The sequence below is a fragment of the Olea europaea genome, chromosome 5 (assembly GCF_002742605.1).
Source record: "Olea europaea var. sylvestris chromosome 5, O_europaea_v1, whole genome shotgun sequence".
Lineage (NCBI taxonomy): Eukaryota > Viridiplantae > Streptophyta > Magnoliopsida > Lamiales > Oleaceae > Olea > Olea europaea.
Window position 1 is genome coordinate 16,087,539 of NC_036241.1, and position 19,381 is coordinate 16,106,919.

The following is a 19,381-nucleotide window of genomic DNA, read 5'->3' on the forward strand; positions in this document are numbered from 1 at the left end:
TCTTTCAGTTTTTGAGATCTTTTATCTGCTAAAGAGCAAGTGATAAAATGTAAAATGAATATTCCTAAAACGGTGAAGGTAGCATCGAATGAAGATAAGTCACAGAACATGTTAAGATGCTTTTTGCACAAGAAGGATGCTAAGTGCGTCCATGGAAAATGATGATACCCATATTAGTGGCGAACTTTTAGAAAGAGGTTGACTTGCGTTGATAAAATTGAGAAGAATTTGAGCCTTTGTGGTTAGTGGTTATGGCCTTTGATCTTGATTCCAAATAAGTATGTGATAAAGCGGCATTTGAGCTGGACTTGTAAAGGGAAAAAAATCGCCTGTCTGCAGGTGATGGTGATACCTTTCTTTTAACTTCTTTAGTTTTTGGCCAAGAGAAATATGGGCTATTCTGGGTGGTGATTTTGGTTTAGCTTGCTTCTCAAGTCCTTGGAACAAGACAAAAGCTTAGCAAGATAAGTTTGCAGCTGGCGTTGAATAGAGTATATTTGTTAGGTCCATAATGTCCTGACATGCTTCTCATGCAACTATTTCATTTAACTATTCAAGTGTTGGATAAGCGAGGAAGACAGATGGGTTTCCATCTTTGTAAAAATCCTCATATCTGCTGTTCACTTTTGGGCTTGCAATGGATATTTGTCACATGGAAATTGGGTTGTATTGATATGAATGACTGAGTAAAGATGGGATGAAGGTTTGATATTGGTGAAGGGGAAGGACTTTCTGAAGGTGGTGATGGGGATTTGGATAATGGATAGATGGAAGCAGCTGGGAACCTCATGGAGCCATTCTGTGCTACTTGTATCTCTCTCTTGTTTCCATCTTCTTTCTTTCTTCCTCCTCTTTTATCTCGCCTTTATTTATGGGGAAGTTTGTGCATTATCTATGTCATCTCTGTATTTCATCTATTCCTCGAGAAAAGGGTTAAGTTTATCTATTCACATGTTTAGTTTTGTCAGCTGCAGAATCTTGCATGTAGTTTTATGCAACTTTTTAAAAACCAACCCTGGCATCGACTCCTAGAGCAATATATGAGCCCATCAAGAAAGTTGAAATCTTTTGTCAAAAAAAAAAAAAAAAAAGCGCTTATTAACTGGAAAAGCCAGACACGGATTTCTAGTTCACAGTTGAATCGGCTGGTTTAATGGTTTATTCATCGGTTTTTCTTTTTCTAGTTAATATACCGTAATCGGATCAGATTTGAGGCTTGTTCCCGATTGAACCGGCTGGTCAGGTTTTCATAACATTGATTTTATACTTCTCTTGGCTGCATTGGTTGATTTTGAAAGTGAGCCTTGGTTCTAATTCCAACCCTCTAAACAACTGCATATATATCTTGTGTGATGTGAGTTGTCTTGTGGTGTTTTTGATAAGCTAATAAGACTTTCTACAAAATGATGCACCACTCAGAAGGGGGGAGGGGGAGATGTGATGAGTGTACAAACGGCTATTGTGGATGCGATCCTAATAGAACGATTTACAAGCAGGAGAGGTAGAGGGCCTATCCTGGTTGTGAAGGATATGATTGTGTTGGATGTTTCAATGGACATAGGGATGGATCGAATGGAGTTTTGAAAAAGGGATCATGTAGCGGACTCAAATTTAATGGGAATAAGCCTAAGTTTTTGTTTGTATATTTGTAAAAGACTGAAGTGCACAGACTACTGTGCATGTATCCGTCTTGCTATACAGTTTCACGTCTTATCCAATCACCATGAAAAGTAAAAGAAGATTTGGATAAGTGTCTTGAATCCTAAAATACTGAGTATTAAAGAATGGAGCAGACCTTTTGGCTGCTCTGCTCATATATAGGTCAACTCCAAAAACCTTCTTTTGGCTGCATTGTTTCCTTCAATATTTTTTTAAAGATATATTGTAGTTGATTGCTATCAATTCATGTTTTCGAAAATTTCTGATTTCAGGAATACTTTTCAAATCCCAGCTCTCTTGTTCCTCTTCCTACGAAGTGGCACAAGTTTACTACGAGTTTGATGGTACAAGTTTTTTGCCTCAAGAAGTTTTTAATCCAGACATCTTTCGACGGTTGATGTTAAAAGATAATAGTAAGTCATTCTTAATTTTAATTTGGATAATTAGGTTGTATTGAACACCTTTGAGGCCCAACCTCTAAGCGATGAAGATGGAAATGCTATTAACCTTGAGGACGAGGCATCAAACTTCAGCATAAAATATCTGACAAGCAGTAAACTTATGGGTCTTGAGGTAAGGACATTGCAGGATTTACAAATTCTTCTAATAACGCAAATCGTTTAAAGTACTTCCTCTTATTTCTGATTATTTTATGGTTTCCGTTTCAACTTTCTCTCAGTTAAAAGATCCAAGTTTTAGACGCCATATTCTGGTTCAATGCCTTATTTTGTTTGATTATTTGAAGGTAATGTCTGACAAGCAGTAAACTTATGGGTCTTGAGGTAAGGACATTGCAGGATTTACAAATTCTTCTAATAACGCAAATCGTTTAAAGCACTTCCTCTTATTTCTGATTATTTTATGGTTTCCGTTTCAACTTTCTCTCAGTTAAAAGATCCAAGTTTTAGACGCCATATTCTGGTTCAATGCCTTATTTTGTTTGATTATTTGAAGGTAATACATTTTTCCTTTTTGTATCTGTTACTTTGTGTGATTTTATGGCCATAATGTCACTGTGTACTTGTTACTTGCATTAATGAGCTGAAGGTTTTATAAGATTTATCAATCAGGCTCAGGTACTTTTTGTGATTCATGATTAATAAGGTGTCTTTTTACTGTCATTAAATTGAATTCATAGCTGAAGTTTATTGGAAATTCTCTTGCCCATCAGTAACTTGAAAATTAGGGTAGGGTATGGTTTCCAGATCATTTGGACATATTTCAAACTAGAAAATGGAAAAGAGCATCTGAATGAAAATGCTTCTTTCTTGGCACCGTTCGAGGATTTTGCCCACTTGTGTTGGTAAAGCCCTTATTCTGTAAGCGGATGAATTGCGGTTTGATCTCTGTCCAAATTCAAATGTGTTCATGGATAGGCCAACTTGTGCTTAAAATTTTGCCGTCAACTTTGTGCTTTTAAACCTGTTGTCATCCGATGATCAGGAAACTTTTCGGGATCATATGCTGAATTATATTCTGCAGTCCTCCTTCCTAAAATTAGAATCTACCTCTTTATTATGATTCCAGCCCTGTACTTCATTTAGTTCCCACTACATCTCGCGTTTCCATTTCCCAGCGTTCATAAAAAGATAGTCAAGAAAGAGTTTTGACTTGACCAATTGTCTATGCGTAGGTTTTCTTTAGAGCTTTTTCTGGATGCATGAGATGCATGTATTCTAGGAGAGAACTTTACTTTTACGAAGTTTTTCTGTAATTTTGGAAGGTCATTTGGCTTTCAAATTTAACAATTATTCTTAACTTTCTTGTGGCATTCTAATTTTTATCTGATGATTGACTGCAATCTTTCTTCTTGTAGGCCCCAGGGAAGAATGAAAAAGACGTGCCATCAGATACACTGGTCTGTCTTATATTTGAATGTAGATGACATATATTTTTTATGCTATTTTTGGTGAGGATGATGGATGGATAACGTCATAATTTAGTAAAAAGCCCAAGTTTTCCGTTTAAATTTCACTACCTTTTGAAATAGCATGCAAGACAAGGATGACAATTTTTGCCCAGGCTCTGACATTTATTTACGGTTAAAAGGTTATGTTGGTTGAAGAGAAAATGATGAACCTCATCACACACTCTCAATACTGATTTAGTCGCAAGGCTTAATGTTTTTGATGATAAAAGACAATGTAAAGATGCTATAAGCTGTTGGAAGTTGGGAGAAGTTGGGATATGAATTCCTGTATAATTTTGGGATTTTGGTCCACTTCAATTGGTCTACTAATTATGATTAAACATGAATGTGATATGGAGACAAAGTATGGTCCTTTTGACCTACCATGACAACTTTGAGCCCTTGTGCATATTGAGGGTATGGACATTCTAGCATTAGAGGATGTTAGTTTGATTCTCATTTGCTCTTTGTGTATGGGAAGTAGTACTTCCCCTCTTATTCATTCCTTCATATGTTGCAACTTTTTTTTGGGAGGTCAGGTTTATGCTCCATTTTTTTTCTCGTGAGTTCATTTTAATATACATGGTTTAGGGGCCCAAACCCCATTAGTCTTTTGTGGTGGAGCCTAAAAACTCACTGAGATTGTGTTGCTATTATGCTAAAAAAAGATATAAATATGGAGACAAAGTAGCACATTCTTTTATGATTGTTTTAGAATATTATTTGGGCTTTTTTCCTTGGAATTGAGAATAATTGCTTATTGTTTATGAATCTAGAAGGAAGAAATAAAATCCTGTGAAGATCGCGTCAAGAAGCTTCTGGAAATGACACCTCCTAGAGGGAAAGAATTTCTTCTTAGCATTGAACATATTTTAGAGCGAGAACGGAACTGGGTGAGTTTCCTCGTTCCTCTCTCTCTCTCTCTCTCACAGACACACACGTGTATGAGTGTGTGTAATTGTTTGCATGTGTTCTTTCTAGTCAAGTCTTTACGAGAATAGTTTTTCGGCTTGTTCTGTGTTGATAATGGAGTTCTCTCTTTTCAAGGTCTGGTGGAAGCGGGATGGTTGCCCTCCATTTGAAAAACAGCCAATACAAAAGAAGTTAGTCCAAGATGGGGCCAGAAAACGGTATGCAAGTTAGTAGGCTGCTTATCTTTCCAAGGATACCCCAAGTTCCTCTCTCTCTCTCTCTCACAGACACACACGTGTATGAGTGTGTGTAATTGTTTGCATGTGTTCTTTCTAGTCAAGTCTTTACGAGAATAGTTTTTCGGCTTGTTCTGTGTTGATAATGGAGTTCTCTCTTTTCAAGGTCTGGTGGAAGCGGGATGGTTGCCCTCCATTTGAAAAACAGCCAATACAAAAGAAGTTAGTCCAAGATGGGGCCAGAAAACGGTATGCAAGTTAGTAGGCTGCTTATCTTTCCAAGGATACCCCAAGTTATTTAGATATATAAAGTTCACAAAGGCCAGCTATTTAATCTGAAATTTGTATTTTCATTATCAAGTATCAACTGACCTTATTAGGTTGCCCCAAGTATATTTTCATAACTGAACTTCCATGTTCATGCTTTGGCACCATAAGAAGATTAAGTTTCAAGGAAATGATGAATAAGATAATTTGGTAAATATTATCTTTGCTTATAAATAATGCTAAAAGAAATTATTTCTACTTTTTAACTTGTAAGAAGTTCTTAGTTTTTTCTTTCATAATCATTGACAATGTTTTTTGATTGTTATTTTCTGTGGGAATGGAAATTTCTGTGAGTTGCTACATGAGGATTTTAGCTTGGCACCAGAAGTATCTGGACTGTTTTTACCCTTATGAAATATTTATGTCAACAAAAAATGATTTTATGTATTATTTTAATATTGGCTTCTTACATGCACTTTGCTTATTTTAAGTTTGAAGCAAAGTGGAAATATTTTCCCTTCTGAGTTTTTTGAAAGAACCTTGCACAATGTGTTTTGAAACCCACAATGCATTTTTGTTTGGCATTTCATTTGACAATGTTTCTGTTTCCTGAATTGTGCATTTTGTCGTTTTCCTAAAAAAATCATGATAAACTGGAGCTCATCTGGTCCTGTTTACAAGCAATCTTAATTAACCTTACAACATACTTAGCAATCTGTTTCCAGATTTTTATAACTCGTGAAAAATGTGTTCATTATTTTTACTCTTCTTTGACATGTATGTCTGTTGGTTCACATTGTTGATTCCAGAATAGTTTCCCCTATTTGTCAAGTGACTTCTTGCATCTTCGAAACTATTGTTTTTTATTCAAACCCTACATGGGAAATAATATGGAAAGCCCTGATCTGTAATGAGTTCGTGGGAGGTAATAATATGAGGGCTTAGAAGTCAAATGTTTGCAGCTCTTTTTTGTGATTTGTGAAACACATCTACACTTTCGAGGGTGCTACTAATGTTCTGAGTTATCCAAACGTACGACTTCGTGGGGGTGTCCCTATTACTACCTTTCTGCTAAGCATCGATAAAATATTGCTTCTCTCTTATTTCCTACCTATAATTGCTTGTATATTATATCCCACTACCTATTCTAATGTTTTTAAACCAGTACAGAGCTCCTAATCTGGATGGGCGGCATTTTTTTCTTTGATCATATTGTCCACCTCTTCCAGTGAAATATATTCATGTATACATGTGAAGCATATGAAAAGGAACTGCTATGTGTTTCAAGAAGCTATTGCAATTGCTATGCATCATAGAGGAAATGGGTGTAAAATATCATATCAGTGCCTTTTTAGGACGACTTACTGGTTAATGTTTTGTTGTGAAGGTATATCTGATATAGGAAATGCTTCCCGTTCTACTTATATTACTGAAAAGCATTAAATTCCACTTTCAAAATTGAGATGATTAACTGTTTTCTTCAAGCCTTCCTTATCTCGTGACAGGTTTTTGGATATTCTATCGTTGCATTACTATGTTGATTTATCAAATCCTAAGTGTTTTATTTCCTTGTACTTTCTATTAATGTAGCCGGCCAAGGTGGAGACTGGGAAATAAAGAGCTATCACAATTGTGGAAATGGGCAGATCAGAATCCAGTATGTTTCATATACTCTTGATTGTGTGCCTTACGAACTCAAGCAGCTTTATGTTACATAAAAATATTAGGATTTGTAGTCATTGCCCAGTTATGAAATGTTTAAAATTATTAGATTTTGTTCACCAATTCTGATACATTCAATATCTCAACTATTTGCATTGAACTTTGACCCAGGCGTCTTTAAGAAATATACGACATGGAGTAATCAAATATTGATTTAATGTACTCCAGCATGCTAAATTTTATTTTGAGGTCTCTTGAATATAGTTATCACCCCTACTACGTTGATAACATTTAATCTCTAGCTGTCAAAGTGTTGACCACCTTGAATTGAGTTATAGTACTTGAATACAAGATGATCTTTTTTATTTATTTTTTTATTTTTTTGTATATAAAAAGAATTTATTGACAAGGGAAGTAATAAACGTGGAAGACAAGTTTCCCTCAATTACAAAAAAGAACCAGAATTTAAATATGAAATCAAACGAAAACGTCCTTGATCCACAAGCCACATTGAAAATCTGTACTAAGGGAGAATGAGAAGTTCTGGAATTCTTCTCTGTCCTAATACTCAAGGGATTGCAATTATAGAACACATCCACAAAATTTTTCCATCTCTGGTGCTGCCAAAGGCCGAAAACCCAAAATTTGACAAGAAATAGCTCAGTCAATAAAGCTGGGAACTGGGATGATAATAGATTCTCTCGACATATGAATTTCATGAAGGCCTGCTATTTGTTTTAATTTGTATTTTCATTGTCATCCGACCTTATTAGGTTACATCAGGTAGATTATAATAATTGAACTTCCAAGTTTACGTGTTCAGATGTGAATATTAAGAGGTGTATGTGGTAAAACAATAAGGGATAGAATATGAACTGGGTGCATTGGTGCATTGATTAAATTAGTGCCAAATAATGATGAAGTATGGAAGAACCAATTAAGATAATTTGGACATGTCAAAAGAAGGTCTAGAGATCCACCATTAGGACTTATGAGATGTGACTTAACTAGTTGTAAAAGTAAACTTAGAGGAATAGATCGATGTAAAATCTGATTAATGCTGTGAGTAAAAAGGTCTTCTTGTTTATGCGGTTTCACTCTGGAAATCATCCTTGAAGAGTATAGATTGGACAAACCATGCATTGGACTTATCAATAAAGCAAATCTGATGCAAGTATTGTGAAACAACTTAAACATGACCGAAATATTTGCTTATAAAAAATGGCAAAGTTTGATAAGTTATTGCACTTTGTTTTACTTAACTGAATAGTTTGCTTGGTGAATCAATAGTTAATGTATTCTGATCTGGGGAATTCAATATTTTCTCTTTTATATTATTTATTGATACATTTTTCTAAATCTCATCGTTTGTTGTGTTCCCTCTTTATGATTGGAATATTTGGATTTGTCTTTTCAGAATTCTTTAACAGATCCTCAACGTGTCCGCACTCCTTCCATCATGGAGTACTGGAAACCATTGGCCGAAGATGTGAGTTGATACAGCTTCTTGTCAGATTAGAACTAATGCCTAGTTTATTTATTTTATATTTTGGTATTTCATTTTATGTTTTTGTTGTGCAAAAAGTAGTATGCAAACAAATTATAACTTTCACTGAAGATTTCAGTTATCTGAAGAAGATTCTGTGTTTCTTAAACAGATGGATGAATCTGCGGGAATAGAAGCAGAATATCACCATAAAAATAGTCGAGTCAGTTACCTTTCCCTTTTCTTTCCACTCGATTCTTCCTGGCTTTGATCTTCAATGATGTGACTATTCTCTGCTTCCCCGTTATCTCTTCTAGTTTCAACTTCTTAAACAAAGGTTTACATTTAGTTCACATGCTAGCTTGTCACTGATTGTTATCTTGTTTTGTTTTGGTGACTGCTTTGGGATTACTAGCATCTTCAAACATAAGCATGCCAAATAATAGCTGTAGTGGATATTAATTGACTATATACCTAGCATACAAGATGATGTAATTTGGACCATCATTGGAGACCAAATATAAGTATGAGGGCAGCCTCTGAACTGATGTTGTACTAATTAGTATAAACAAGATATTTAGACAATAACTGATTAAAGAAAATAAATTATCTCTGTTCAGTACCCAGAGTTTTTAGGAACATGTTTCATTGCAAAAAATAATAACCTATGTAGAATTTCCCAGACTTTATAGAACACTATTTCTTTGCTAACAAATTATCATATAGTATTCTCTTGTAAACTTTACTGGAACATGATCTTTTTATGACAAATTAAACTATGTACAATGTCTCATAGACTTTTGATTCATGATAGGTGACAGTCTTTGAGTGCCTTCTCATACTTTTTACAAACTACAGCCCTCAGGCTTCAGCACTTGGCAGATAACCACAACTTGCCAAATAGCTTGTCACATATTATAAATTTTTTGGGAAAATATTTGAAAATTTAGAGGTAGAGCTTACAATTCCATATATCTGTTATGTATTGGTAAAGCAGTGAAATGCATTTGCACTTGGTCTTATAATCCAAATTTGTTAGAGATATCTGGTTGGGCTTCTTTTTGGTTTTGTTTTTGAATATTCTAGTCTTCCAAGAATTGTCGAATGCTTTTGTCCTAGGGAATTTGAAGGGGTGAGGATATGCTTTATTTGCTGTCACTTGGTCAATTTGGATTGAGATTTGAGTATAATGGTAGAATATTTCACAAGTACCTCGAGGGATGAACTGGTTTCCTGTCATCCTTCTTTGTCAAAGTTACTGGTTCTTTTTTGTGAGAGGGTGGGAACATTTTATAGTAACTTCTAGTTCTCTTACTTATTTATGTGCTTGAGGAATCCTCTACTCTTACTTCCTTTCTTCTTAAGAATATACTCTGTGTGTAGCATAGGATGTAATATGCATTGATTTCCCAGTCAGTCTTTTTATTTTCAATTTTAGCATGTTGTGTTACCCACAGGAAAACACCCATATTAATATTGTCTTATTCTCCCTGATATTTATTTAATGTTGATGCTATGTTTTAAAGTGTCTATTCTGTGTTGTTGAAGTCTCAATGTTCTGTAAAACTTCATCTCCTATTCTACCCAGGAAACATCTATATTTATTTACTTAGGAATGTAGCTGTCATTTGCTTTTATACTACTATGCGCTTCTCAAAGATTGCCTATAGCTTTCTTCTAGAAGAATTTCTTAATGCATCGATTGGTTTCATTTTCTGCCCTGTTATCGTTTAGGGAAATTTTTACACCCAATCCATACAGCTGGGGATGGAAGATTGATTTTGTTTCTTAATTTTCTTCAAGAGGCTTTATGTGCTAGGATTGGGAACCTCCTTTCTATCGCAAACTGTTAAAAACATTGTCAATCACTCAACTTGTAAATGTTGTACTTTTGATCATGGAACTTTTTTCCCCCCATATTAGTCACTAAGCTTTATTTCTTGTTTCAGTTTATATAGTCTATCTTCATTTACTAGATTAGCATAAATACCGATATGGTGAACCCTGGGGGGTAGCTCGGTGGTCAGGCCTTGGGTTTGCTCTCCAATGTTCACCAGTTCGAATCCTCTCAGGGTCACTGAGGTGAGTACTCGACTATAAACTTCTGGGGCCTGTGGGATTAGTCGAGGTGCTAGTAAACTGTCCCGGACATCCACGGTCATAAAAAAAAAAATACCGATATGGTGGTTGGAATGGGGGGCTGTCGGGGTTTTGGGGAAGAAGATTAATATTCTTCTTTATATTTCTCTCCTTTCATTTATTCTGTACTATGAAAAAATGCATTTCAAAAGCACTAGTATTCCAACAAGACTCGTTCTTGTCTAGCTGGATGGCAAGAATAATGCAATAGTAGATTTTTCATTCCAAGTCATATTTCTGATAGCCATGTTATTAGTTTATTAGATAAGCATTTGTTGAAACACCGAAACTGAAGCATTAATAATTAAAAATAAGAAAGAAAGGAAAACAGTTCAGTGACCAAAGTGAAACAATTCCATAAATTGGATAACATTTTTTTAACCAATTGTAATATTATAAACTACTACGTTTTCTATATTTAATATAATCCCTTGGTGGCAAGAAAGGAGTTATTGAGGTTCCTTCCTATTCCTAGAGAGGAAGGTTGACATTATTGAATTATAAACTACTGTGTACTTCACTGGTGAATTTTTATTTTTTATTTATTTTGGCTATTTTGAGAAGATGTTATATACACCAATGACCAATGGGATGCTTATTATTTTCCATTTTCCATTTTGTCATTTTTATCTAATTGTTTTTATGGTGCAGGTCTATTGTTGGAAAGGTTTACGCTTTTCAGCTCGGCAAGACTTGGAGGGATTTTCCAGAGTATGAATTCATTATATCTGTGACATAGATATATAAAACTGCATAAAACGATATTTTGGAACTGTCTACAACTCTCTGAATGATTTTATCTGCAGTTCACTGAACATGGTATTGAGGGCGTTGTGCCTTTGGAACTTTTGCCATCTGAAGTGCGGTCCAAATATCAAGCTAAACCAGCTGACAAGTCTAAGCGTGCCAAGAAGGAAGAGATGAAAACCTCTGTGCAGCAAGCTGAAGAAAATCAGGTATCTATAAGTACAATTGACTTCCAATTTTCTATTTTAATTTGGAATTATATTAGTGTAGGAATGCGAATTTCGTAATAGATGGAGACCTGCTACTTTTGTGGAATCAAGTGTAAATTCACTTGGTCTATATCATGTAAATGAAAAGGTGCCAGGGTCAGAGGCCAGGGATCATGGAAAAGAGTCAAGTCTCCACCTTTTAGTTAATACTAAGCCACTGTTTGGATTTGCTAAAAATCAGATTTTTACTAGATTTTTATTAAGGCCGATGAAGTGTATAGTTGAAAATTTGATAAAAGTGGGTCCCATGAAATTTGTAGTCAAAATTAATTGTTGATTTTAACTTAGATTTTTATTAACTTTTTTAAACGGCTAAACCAAACATGGGCTAAATATAATAGTTAAATATTCACAGATTCTAGTTAATTATAAAAGTATTCCTGGATATAGGATGTAATTTTTTCTCTGTTCTTTTAGGACGATTTGGTATTGGTTTTTCTTGACTGATAATTAGTGAAATCGGTTTAATATCTGCTAGACTACTACACATTATGTTTGGGCTTTTGCCACATATATGGAGTTAAATTTATGAACTCTTATTCTTTAGAATAAAGAAAAGACGAACGTTGTGATTCAACTAGTCACTGCAGATTATATGCCAAGCTTATTATTTTGAAAAAATATTTCATGTAAGTTAGGTTTTTAAGATTTAGAATGGGAAAATAGCAGTAGTGATTTTTATATATAATACTATGTTCTCTTAAATTTACTGTTAATTAAAAAGTTAATAGAATTTTTTCTTCAAAGAAAGATTACTTGAAAAAGACAATACTTCGCATATGGGGGAGGCAAGACTGTAAATGATGGAAGGCTCTAATTTTGTATTAAAGGGTATGGAGCTCATTTGATCTTTAGATTATGGTGCGAAAATGAACTTATCTGTTGTATCTTAGACGAGCCACATCATTCTCAATACTTTGTGTACTATCTTCGACAAGTCTCACTATTGTTGGGGTTAATTGTTGCCCAGAATTGGGTTTATATTGTGGTTGAGTTTAATGAAAGTGGTGAAGCCTTTCCACACTACGTTATTTTATCATGGTATTGTCAGTTTGTGATCTCAACCTTCCCCTTCCAATTTGTCCAAATTCCTTTTACCGTCCAAACCTTTTCATAGTTTAGAACATCTGAATTTTCAGATTGTTTTCAGTCACATCACTACAAGAATTTTCAGTTCGTTCCTCAATTAAGCCAATTCAGCCTTTTAAGCTTAATTTAGGAGAAAATTGTTGTGCTTTTCCTTGTTTTGGGGTTATCAATGTTCCTTGTGTTCTATTTGATGCTTCCAGTTTTTCCTAACTATTCTTTGATTCTGTTTTTTGGTCCAGGTTGCAACACCTGCAAGTGAGATGGATGTTGAAGGAAGCAGAACTGATCTTGAAGCCTCGATAGCCCCAATAGATGCAGATGCCACAATGGCTTCTGGCAGTATTTCTCAGAGCGGAACTCCAACCCCTGATGAACATCAGAAACAGAGTCCTGACACAGACATCGGGCAGGAATCAGGCCAAATTGAAGCTGAAGCTGAAATAGAGGCAGAAGCCATGCCCGGAGTAATAGAAGGTGAGACAGATGCAGAGGTTGATCTAGATGCAGTAGTCTGATAAAGTACAAGTATGTTTCATTTTACTCGAATGGTGGGAGAAAACTACTTGTGCTCGAATTATTTTGAAGTTCAGGGTCTGTCTAAAGGCTAAAAGTGGACATTAATATGTTGCAAAAACATCAATTTCTTAGATGATCCCTGGCTCGATCAAGGTAGTGTTGGACTAGCTGAGTTGGATATGAAAGTGGTCGGCATGCCTTGTTTGCACGAATATACTTGCATTAATGATTATGGAATTTAGTTTCTAATATGGATGATATCTTTTGATATTGGATAATTCTTTTTTCCCGAATACAAAAGATTTAGGCCTCGTTTGGTAGTCATTTTATTTTTCAAAATGCATTTTTCTTTCTTCTTTTCAACCACACATTCTTCATTAAAATAATATTACACAAATAAAAAACTTTTCCTTATTTTTTAACCACACATTTTCCATCAATTTATTATTTCAAAATGCATTTTTACATAAAAATAGCTCTCAAACACTCTTTTAGTGATTCATGCAAGCATAAAAAGTATTCTTTCTTCACCTTGCATAATTTGACATGTTTTGGTATGGACAAATATTTGATATATAACATAACGTGATGCATATTGTAATAGGTAAAATTTTGGCATAACGTGATGCATATTGTAATGGATAACATTTTAGCAATACGACTCTTAATACGTTTATGAATTGTTATGTTTTATTATGCATACAATTTTGTTTTTATATGTATCAATTGCAATAATGACTTCTCTAGATGGGGAACGCATTAGAAATTTAACCTAAACTCGTAGGTTTTTGACCGATCTTACGTTCATCCCAAGTCGAAGGTCTTTAACTAGAATGCTCGTTGCATAGATACATAAATGGAGGCATTGTGTCTTTAACGACGGTCTTGAATCATAGTAGTCATAATAGATGCTTAAATGGAGCCGGAGGCACATATGTGTGTACCAAAAGGAGAATCTTGAACAAAGAGAGTGCTCCATGCCATTTGACTCGAGAATTATAGCCCAAGTTGGAAATGAATTTATGAATTTGGTTGGACAAGTAAAATTTGTTATATAACCATGATTGAAGGATTCAATTATATGTTGTTCAAAAACATATGTGATTACATATGGAGCCCTCCAAGAATCATTATTGATCAAAGTAGGCCACTATGTTGTTCCTACTTAATTGTGAAACAACTTAAACATGACCGAAATATTTGCTTATAAAAAATGGCAAAGTTTGATAAGTTATTGCACTTTGTTTTACTTAACTGAATAGTTTGCTTGGTGAATCAATAGTTAATGTATTCTGATCTGGGGAATTCAATATTTTCTCTTTTATATTATTTATTGATACATTTTTCTAAATCTCATCGTTTGTTGTGTTCCCTCTTTATGATTGGAATATTTGGATTTGTCTTTTCAGAATTCTTTAACAGATCCTCAACGTGTCCGCACTCCTTCCATCATGGAGTACTGGAAACCATTGGCCGAAGATGTGAGTTGATACAGCTTCTTGTCAGATTAGAACTAATGCCTAGTTTATTTATTTTATATTTTGGTATTTCATTTTATGTTTTTGTTGTGCAAAAAGTAGTATGCAAACAAATTATAACTTTCACTGAAGATTTCAGTTATCTGAAGAAGATTCTGTGTTTCTTAAACAGATGGATGAATCTGCGGGAATAGAAGCAGAATATCACCATAAAAATAGTCGAGTCAGTTACCTTTCCCTTTTCTTTCCACTCGATTCTTCCTGGCTTTGATCTTCAATGATGTGACTATTCTCTGCTTCCCCGTTATCTCTTCTAGTTTCAACTTCTTAAACAAAGGTTTACATTTAGTTCACATGCTAGCTTGTCACTGATTGTTATCTTGTTTTGTTTTGGTGACTGCTTTGGGATTACTAGCATCTTCAAACATAAGCATGCCAAATAATAGCTGTAGTGGATATTAATTGACTATATACCTAGCATACAAGATGATGTAATTTGGACCATCATTGGAGACCAAATATAAGTATGAGGGCAGCCTCTGAACTGATGTTGTACTAATTAGTATAAACAAGATATTTAGACAATAACTGATTAAAGAAAATAAATTATCTCTGTTCAGTACCCAGAGTTTTTAGGAACATGTTTCATTGCAAAAAATAATAACCTATGTAGAATTTCCCAGACTTTATAGAACACTATTTCTTTGCTAACAAATTATCATATAGTATTCTCTTGTAAACTTTACTGGAACATGATCTTTTTATGACAAATTAAACTATGTACAATGTCTCATAGACTTTTGATTCATGATAGGTGACAGTCTTTGAGTGCCTTCTCATACTTTTTACAAACTACAGCCCTCAGGCTTCAGCACTTGGCAGATAACCACAACTTGCCAAATAGCTTGTCACATATTATAAATTTTTTGGGAAAATATTTGAAAATTTAGAGGTAGAGCTTACAATTCCATATATCTGTTATGTATTGGTAAAGCAGTGAAATGCATTTGCACTTGGTCTTATAATCCAAATTTGTTAGAGATATCTGGTTGGGCTTCTTTTTGGTTTTGTTTTTGAATATTCTAGTCTTCCAAGAATTGTCGAATGCTTTTGTCCTAGGGAATTTGAAGGGGTGAGGATATGCTTTATTTGCTGTCACTTGGTCAATTTGGATTGAGATTTGAGTATAATGGTAGAATATTTCACAAGTACCTCGAGGGATGAACTGGTTTCCTGTCATCCTTCTTTGTCAAAGTTACTGGTTCTTTTTTGTGAGAGGGTGGGAACATTTTATAGTAACTTCTAGTTCTCTTACTTATTTATGTGCTTGAGGAATCCTCTACTCTTACTTCCTTTCTTCTTAAGAATATACTCTGTGTGTAGCATAGGATGTAATATGCATTGATTTCCCAGTCAGTCTTTTTATTTTCAATTTTAGCATGTTGTGTTACCCACAGGAAAACACCCATATTAATATTGTCTTATTCTCCCTGATATTTATTTAATGTTGATGCTATGTTTTAAAGTGTCTATTCTGTGTTGTTGAAGTCTCAATGTTCTGTAAAACTTCATCTCCTATTCTACCCAGGAAACATCTATATTTATTTACTTAGGAATGTAGCTGTCATTTGCTTTTATACTACTATGCGCTTCTCAAAGATTGCCTATAGCTTTCTTCTAGAAGAATTTCTTAATGCATCGATTGGTTTCATTTTCTGCCCTGTTATCGTTTAGGGAAATTTTTACACCCAATCCATACAGCTGGGGATGGAAGATTGATTTTGTTTCTTAATTTTCTTCAAGAGGCTTTATGTGCTAGGATTGGGAACCTCCTTTCTATCGCAAACTGTTAAAAACATTGTCAATCACTCAACTTGTAAATGTTGTACTTTTGATCATGGAACTTTTTTCCCCCCATATTAGTCACTAAGCTTTATTTCTTGTTTCAGTTTATATAGTCTATCTTCATTTACTAGATTAGCATAAATACCGATATGGTGAACCCTGGGGGGTAGCTCGGTGGTCAGGCCTTGGGTTTGCTCTCCAATGTTCACCAGTTCGAATCCTCTCAGGGTCACTGAGGTGAGTACTCGACTATAAACTTCTGGGGCCTGTGGGATTAGTCGAGGTGCTAGTAAACTGTCCCGGACATCCACGGTCATAAAAAAAAAATACCGATATGGTGGTTGGAATGGGGGGCTGTCGGGGTTTTGGGGAAGAAGATTAATATTCTTCTTTATATTTCTCTTCTTTCATTTATTCTGTACTATGAAAAAATGCATTTCAAAAGCACTAGTATTCCAACAAGACTCGTTCTTGTCTAGCTGGATGGCAAGAATAATGCAATAGTAGATTTTTCATTCCAAGTCATATTTCTGATAGCCATGTTATTAGTTTATTAGATAAGCATTTGTTGAAACACCGAAACTGAAGCATTAATAATTAAAAATAAGAAAGAAAGGAAAACAGTTCAGTGACCAAAGTGAAACAATTCCATAAATTGGATAACATTTTTTTAACCAATTGTAATATTATAAACTACTACGTTTTCTATATTTAATATAATCCCTTGGTGGCAAGAAAGGAGTTATTGAGGTTCCTTTCTATTCCTAGAGAGGAAGGTTGACATTATTGAATTATAAACTACTGTGTACTTCACTGGTGAATTTTTATTTTTTATTTATTTTGGCTATTTTGAGAAGATGTTATATACACCAATGACCAATGGGATGCTTATTATTTTCCATTTTCCATTTTGTCATTTTTATCTAATTGTTTTTATGGTGCAGGTCTATTGTTGGAAAGGTTTACGCTTTTCAGCTCGGCAAGACTTGGAGGGATTTTCCAGAGTATGAATTCATTATATCTGTGACATAGATATATAAAACTGCATAAAACGATATTTTGGAACTGTCTACAACTCTCTGAATGATTTTATCTGCAGTTCACTGAACATGGTATTGAGGGCGTTGTGCCTTTGGAACTTTTGCCATCTGAAGTGCGGTCCAAATATCAAGCTAAACCAGCTGACAAGTCTAAGCGTGCCAAGAAGGAAGAGATGAAAACCTCTGTGCAGCAAGCTGAAGAAAATCAGGTATCTATAAGTACAATTGACTTCCAATTTTCTATTTTAATTTGGAATTATATTAGTGTAGGAATGCGAATTTCGTAATAGATGGAGACCTGCTACTTTTGTGGAATCAAGTGTAAATTCACTTGGTCTATATCATGTAAATGAAAAGGTGCCAGGGTCAGAGGCCAGGGATCATGGAAAAGAGTCAAGTCTCCACCTTTTAGTTAATACTAAGCCACTGTTTGGATTTGCTAAAAATCAGATTTTTACTAGATTTTTATAAAGGCCGATGAAGTGTATAGTTGAAAATTTGATAAAAGTGGGTCCCATGAAATTTGTAGTCAAAATTAATTGTTGATTTTAACTTAGATTTTTATTAACTTTTTTAAACGGCTAAACCAAACATGGGCTAAATATAATAGTTAAATATTCACAGATTCTAGTTAATTATAAAAGTATTCCTGGATATAGGATGTAATTTTTTCTTTCTGTTCTTTTAGGACGATTTGGTATTGGTTTTTCTTGACTGATAATTAGTGAAATCGGTTTAATATCTGCTAGACTACTACACATTATGTTTGGGCTTTTGCCACATATATGGAGTTAAATTTATGAACTCTTATTCTTTAGAATGAAGAAAAGACGAACGTTGTGATTCAACTAGTCACCGCAGATTATATGCCAAGCTTATTATTTTGAAAAAATATTTCATGTAAGTTAGGTTTTTAAGATTTAGAATGGGAAAATAGCAGTAGTGATTTTTATATATAATACTATGTTCTCTTAAATTTACTGTTAATTAAAAAGTTAATAGAATTTTTTCTTCAAAGAAAGATTACTTGAAAAAGACAATACTTCGCATATGGGGGAGGCAAGACTGTAAATGATGGAAGGCTCTAATTTTGTATTAAAGGGTATGGAGCTCATTTGATCTTTAGATTATGGTGCGAAAATGAACTTATCTGTTGTATCTTAGACGAGCCACATCATTCTCAATACTTTGTGTACTATCTTCGACAAGTCTCACTATTGTTGGGGTTAATTGTTGCCCAGAATTGGGTTTATATTGTGGTTGAGTTTAATGAAAGTGGTGAAGCCTTTCCACACTACGTTATTTTATCATGGTATTGTCAGTTTGTGATCTCAACCTTCCCCTTCCAATTTGTCCAAATTCCTTTTACCGTCCAAACCTTTTCATAGTTTAGAACATCTGAATTTTCAGATTGTTTTCAGTCACATCACTACAAGAATTTTCAGTTCGTTCCTCAATTAAGCCAATTCAGCCTTTTAAGCTTAATTTAGGAGAAAATTGTTGTGCTTTTCCTTGTTTTGGGGTTATCAATGTTCCTTGTGTTCTATTTGATGCTTCCAGTTTTTCCTAACTATTCTTTGATTCTGTTTTTTGGTCCAGGTTGCAACACCTGCAAGTGAGATGGATGTTGAAGGAAGCAGAACTGATCTTGAAGCCTCGATAGCCCCAATAGATGCAGATGCCACAATGGCTTCTGGCAGTATTTCTCAGAGCGGAACTCCAACCCCTGATGAACATCAGAAACAGAGTCCTGACACAGACATCGGGCAGGAATCAGGCCAAATTGAAGCTGAAGCTGAAATAGAGGCAGAAGCCATGCCCGGAGTAATAGAAGGTGAGACAGATGCAGAGGTTGATCTAGATGCAGTAGTCTGATAAAGTACAAGTATGTTTCATTTTACTCGAATGGTGGGAGAAAACTACTTGTGCTCGAATTATTTTGAAGTTCAGGGTCTGTCTAAAGGCTAAAAGTGGACATTAATATGTTGCAAAAACATCAATTTCTTAGATGATCCCTGGCTCGATCAAGGTAGTGTTGGACTAGCTGAGTTGGATATGAAAGTGGTCGGCATGCCTTGTTTGCACGAATATACTTGCATTAATGATTATGGAATTTAGTTTCTAATA

At 34.7% G+C, this 19,381-nt stretch overlaps 2 protein-coding genes across 4 annotated transcripts in view; both read left to right on the forward strand.

The window, feature by feature from the left end:
• The window catches only part of LOC111394830 (THO complex subunit 1), a 25,912-nt gene extending 12,769 nt beyond the window's left edge, over positions 1-13,143 (forward strand). Inside the window, exons 10-21 of one of the 2 annotated variants that reach the window (XM_023020845.1) lie at positions 1,932-2,003; positions 2,107-2,232; positions 2,339-2,404; positions 3,476-3,517; positions 4,345-4,461; positions 4,616-4,698; positions 6,574-6,640; positions 8,063-8,134; positions 8,304-8,354; positions 10,922-10,981; positions 11,077-11,226; positions 12,615-13,143. In XM_023020845.1, the coding sequence (XP_022876613.1) occupies positions 1,932-2,003; positions 2,107-2,232; positions 2,339-2,404; positions 3,476-3,517; positions 4,345-4,461; positions 4,616-4,698; positions 6,574-6,640; positions 8,063-8,134; positions 8,304-8,354; positions 10,922-10,981; positions 11,077-11,226; positions 12,615-12,890 (1,182 nt within the window). In that variant the 3' untranslated portion in view covers positions 12,891-13,143. The remainder of the gene's footprint in view (positions 1-1,931; positions 2,004-2,106; positions 2,233-2,338; positions 2,405-3,475; positions 3,518-4,344; positions 4,462-4,615; positions 4,699-6,573; positions 6,641-8,062; positions 8,135-8,303; positions 8,355-10,921; positions 10,982-11,076; positions 11,227-12,614) is intronic. The other variant, XM_023020846.1, reaches the window with a different exon arrangement.
• A 1,127-nt stretch (positions 13,144-14,270) lies between these two features.
• Positions 14,271-19,381, forward strand: LOC111394831 (THO complex subunit 1-like). Of its 2 annotated transcripts, XM_023020847.1 has the most exons (5): positions 14,271-14,372; positions 14,542-14,592; positions 17,159-17,218; positions 17,314-17,463; positions 18,854-19,381. In XM_023020847.1, exons 1-5 carry the CDS (start codon positions 14,343-14,345, stop codon positions 19,127-19,129), a joined length of 567 nt encoding a protein of 188 aa, XP_022876615.1. In that variant the 5' UTR covers positions 14,271-14,342; the 3' UTR covers positions 19,130-19,381. The 2 variants fall into 2 exon arrangements, with proteins under 2 accessions (XP_022876615.1, XP_022876616.1); XM_023020848.1 differs by lacking the exon at positions 14,542-14,592 and having other exon boundaries at positions 14,291-14,372.